Below are 4,598 nucleotides of genomic sequence, written 5' to 3' on the forward strand. Positions count from 1 at the left end.
CAACTATGAGATAGCACTATTTCGATAAAACCAATGATTTTGTCCACGAGGAGGGGGATTTCTCATATATACTAACCTGTAAAGTATTTTGTACTAATTGTAATCAACAAAAAAGTGGTTGAGATTTCGTATTTTGATCCTTTAAATGCATTTTATTTGGAAAATTGGCAAATATATATATGAAGCACCTAGGGGCATCCTTATATTTTGTGCTTGTAGGGCTATTATAGAACTATGCCCATCTTTTGTTCTATTAAAGTATCCCTAAACTAAACAAGGTGGCAAAACCAGTATGGCTTACTTTAATGAAAGGGAGAGTAGTTGAGGTAGTAATAAAGAAAGACAACCTTTAATTCCCATTATCTACTTTCTTGCACCTCCCTGCTTAAAGATCGCCCAGGAATCATCAGCATTGCTGAAGGAGCTTGGTGAATATATCCGAAGACGGGATAAAGGCAGGCCCAAAGAAGACCTGATGCGCTTGCTACTGCAGAGAGTAGAGAAATTAAAGATTTATATAAATGCATGCCCGCATCTATTTGTAAACACGCAGGAGTGGGCTTTGAACAGGACAACCACTCTAGAACGCGAGGGCAAGATGGAAAAGTCGCTCGATTGCTCTGGCCCGCCGAGGGACTCCGAGTTGGGGTCCTTTGCTGAAACAGACGCTGTCACAACGAGCTGTGAAGACCAGAACGCTTCTGAGAACGAGGAGGCAGCAGTAGGGGGCTTCCAAAGTATCACAAAGTCGGATGAACCCAAGGTAGGTCCAGTCACAGATGTAGCAAGGAAGACGAGCGGACAGTTCACCGAATTCCTATCGATTGCAACTGTAGCGTTCTTGCTGATCGAGCTGGTTCCCAGGTTGGAGCATTTGGTGGACGCTGTGAAAGTTTTGGAAGAAGTGGCCGCTTTCAGAACCAGCAAAAGACGCTTTCAGAAGAATTCATATCGAGTGTAAAGTGTTTCAAACGCGCACGCATTACCCCTGGCAGCGCACTAAGGCCCAAAGTGCAAACCTAACACTTTCGGCACGCCGCACGCGGGAACGTACAACGCCCCACCTACTTAGTCGTAGGACAAACCTAGCAGGACAAGCTGCGTGTGTCCTACCGCCTGCCCAGGGGCCTGCTCTGGGCGGCTGTACGCGCAGCCGGCCGATGCAGCCACGGGGCCCCACGGAGACGAGCTAGCTGGTCTCGATGTGCGCCACGTGGTAGCAAGGGTGGGGAACGTTGTTCCGAGGCCGAGGTGGCCGAGCGGACGATCGCCACATGGGTAAAAGGTCAACGTGAGAGCCCTGTGGGATGTGCATGGATGATTAGGTTTTACGTGAGGCCTTCCCTGGGTTTGCCCTCCGCCACCCCCGCCCCGTAACGCCCCCGAACTTCTACTATTCCAGCCTCCGGCCTCCTCCTTCCTCATCAGTAGCTCATCTTTCGCCATGGCCTCCCCTCCTCCTCCTCCTTCTCCTGCCTCTTCCTTTTCCTTCCTCTCCTTTGCCTCCCATCTCTACTCCCACGCTGCCCTCAACCCCCGTCGCTTCATCCACTCCCTCAAAGTCGGCCTCGCCCTCTCCCTCGTCTCCCTCACCATCCTCCAACAGGACCTCTTCAACCGCCTCGGTAACAATGCCATCTGGGCCGTCCTCACCGTCGTCGTCGTCTTCGAGCTCACCACAGGTACCTACCTCCACTCCTGGAAGTCCCCTTTTGCCTCTTTTCCTTGTTGCTTTGCTTGGATCGTGTTGCTCTACAACAAGTAAGAGTTTCCATCTGTAGGTGCCACATTGTGCAAGGGCTCCAACAGAGCATTTGGGACGCTTCTCGCCGGCACCGTCGCCCTTGGCGTTGAGTACCTCGCAGACCTCGCTGGCCCAGACGGCGAAGGATATGTTATTGGCGTTTCCGTCTTTTTAGTAGGTATTGCTCGACCAGAATGACTCTCTGCTAAAATGCATCGCTTCATGTGTTCCTCGTCTAATCTGCGATGTTGGACTGACGTTCATGCAGGCACTCTTGCCACATTCACACGATTTTGTGAGCCTTTTAAAAGTAAATATGACTACGGAGTTATGATCTTTCTCCTCACTTTCAGTCTTATCATTGTCTCCGGTTACCGCATGAGCAATAATCTAGACCTTGCCGTTTCCCGACTTCTAACGATACTACTTGGAGGCGCCACTTGTTTGTTAGTTAGTATGCTAGTTTGGCCCATTTGGGCCGGTGAAGACCTTCACAACATAGTATGTAACAATTTCGACAATCTCGGCGGAGCCCTAGAAGGTATTTCTTGAATTCTCCAGTTTAACTAGAATTAATTCCTCGTTGTACGCATCTTTTGTCTACATCATAGACAGTATGGCGTTTTCTTTTGAAGATTGTGTGAAGGTATATTTCATACGTCCAATGTGCTACAAGAAAGAATCCGAGGAAGATTCGATTTACAAGAGCTGCAAGGCAGTCTTAGCCTCCAAGCCCACCGAGGAGTCTTTGGTAAGTGTTGCTTAGTGGAGGGAACTTTATCGCATAAGCAAGATTCGGCACATCTGTATTCACGTTGGCCGCTCTAACTACTGTGCAGGCAAACTTTGCAAGTTGGGAGCCAAGGTGGCGACGGCTCGGCGGAAAGAAAGCATGGAACCAATACGTGAAGGTGGGAGGAATGCTGCGAAATTGTACTCACACTGTGGCATCATTGCATGGCTGCCTGAACTCCGAAGTACAGGTGAGTGCAGGATCTAGATTTCCATATGTGACTGCTCAAGGAATCCACAACCTAGAACTGAGAATGGTCGTTTCCTTGCAACAGGCTCCATTTTTCCTGCGCGAGGATTTTGCACCTCCCTGCTTAAAGATCGCCCAGGAATCATCAGCATTGCTGAAGGAGCTTGGTGAATATATCCGAAGACGAGATAAAGGCAGGCCCAAAGAAGACCTGATGCGCTTGCTACTGCAGAGAGTAGAGAAATTAAAGATTTATATAAATGCATGCCCGCATCTATTTGTAAACACGCAGGAGTGGGCTTTGAACAGGACAACCACTCTAGAACGCGAGGGCAAGATGGAAAAGTCCCTCGATTGCTCTGGCCCGCCGAGGGACTCCGAGTTGGGGTCCTTTGCTGAAACAGACGCTGTCACAACGAGCTGTGAAGACCAGAACGCTTCTGAGAACGAGGAGGCAGCAGTAGGGGGCTTCCAAAGTATCACAAAGTCGGATGAACCCAAGGTAGGTCCAGTCACAGATGTAGCAAGGAAGACGAGCGGACAGTTCACCGAATTCCTATCGATTGCAACTGTAGCGTTCTTGCTGATCGAGCTGGTTCCCAGGTTGGAGCATTTGGTGGACGCTGTGAAAGTTTTGGAAGAAGTGGCCGCTTTCAGAACCAGCAAAAGACGCAGACCGTTCGTGACGGTGATCGACAATTCATGCTATGATTCCATGGTGATACAAATGCAGGTTGAATGATCACAATGGCAAGACCAATTACGTACATGCGATCATGCGCTTCGTCTTGAAAGGTCCCCACTCCATCAAAAACGTGAAGGTTGCATGGCAACAACATTTTGTATTTGGTGTACATAGCAACTCATAGCTACAATCTCGACATACATGTAATTTTGACTAAATACTCCATGAGAAAGGATCAAAATTCTCAAAGTCCAAACAAGCAGTCCAACCGGCAAGGTCGTTGCTAGTCTTAACTTGAAACCTTAAATATGGATGTTTAAGTAGCTCCAAAAATGCTTTTAGTTTTCGAGAGAATGTTAATTTTGTTTATTTTTTGTAACTTTTTACACTAAATAACATATTTGCAATGAAAATTTTTATAAAAAGAGAAAGTATTTAAAATGTATATGTGTGAGGTGTGGAGTGACATGAGCCCTCATAAGTAAATAAATAAATACATACATGTGTGTATGTGTGTGTCACTACAAGGCATAGGCCCTTTTTCGACGAAAATACCGACGCTTTTTACATTAAAATTTTTTTTTTTCACGGGCGCAAACGTCGTTATAAAAGTCGCTAAAAGCGTCGGAAAAGAACCGTCGCTATAAAGCGTCGCTATATAGCGACGTTGTTAAACGTCGCTATATAGCGACACTACTAATCGTCGCTATATAGCGACACTGGTAAACGTCGCTATATAGCGACGATTAACAGAAGTAAAAAAAACAGCATTAGTGGGGCCTAACAGGGCCATAGCAAGCCCTGTTTTGCCCCACTAATGGCTTTTTTTTTTTAATTACAAAAGAAAGTTTGTTATTACAAAAAGTAAAGAGGGGAAAAGAGACATATGCTCATGCTTATGCATGAGCATATGTCTCCTTCTCTTATGCTCATGCATAAGCATAAGCATGAGCATATGTCTCCTTCTCTTATGCTTATGCTTATGCTTATGCATAAGAGAAGAGAAGAAGAGGGAACGGAAAGAGAGATTGGAAAGGGGGAAAGAGGGAAAGAAAGAGAGAAGAAGAGGGAAAGTAAAGACGGAAAAAGAGACATATGCTCATGCTTATGCATGAGCATATGTCTACTTCTCTTATGCTCATGCATAAGCATAAGCATGAGCATATGTCTCCTTCTCTTATGCATAT

General features: G+C 46.5%; 1 protein-coding gene across 1 annotated transcript; it reads left to right on the forward strand.

The window, feature by feature from the left end:
• The first annotated feature begins 1,439 nt into the window (after positions 1-1,439).
• Positions 1,440-3,468, forward strand: LOC147893926 (aluminum-activated malate transporter 14-like). Its single transcript, XM_087386391.1, has 6 exons — positions 1,440-1,682; positions 1,782-1,922; positions 2,013-2,285; positions 2,380-2,495; positions 2,584-2,727; positions 2,812-3,468. The coding sequence occupies exons 1-6, from the start codon at positions 1,445-1,447 to the stop codon at positions 3,466-3,468; spliced, it is 1,569 nt and encodes a 522-aa protein (XP_087242517.1). The 5' UTR covers positions 1,440-1,444.
• The last annotated feature ends 1,130 nt before the right edge of the window (positions 3,469-4,598 follow it).

Source organism: Dipteris shenzhenensis, chromosome 15 (genome assembly GCF_047967505.1).
Source record: "Dipteris shenzhenensis isolate YYH24624 ecotype China chromosome 15, Dip_SZ_1.0, whole genome shotgun sequence".
Lineage (NCBI taxonomy): Eukaryota > Viridiplantae > Streptophyta > Polypodiopsida > Gleicheniales > Dipteridaceae > Dipteris > Dipteris shenzhenensis.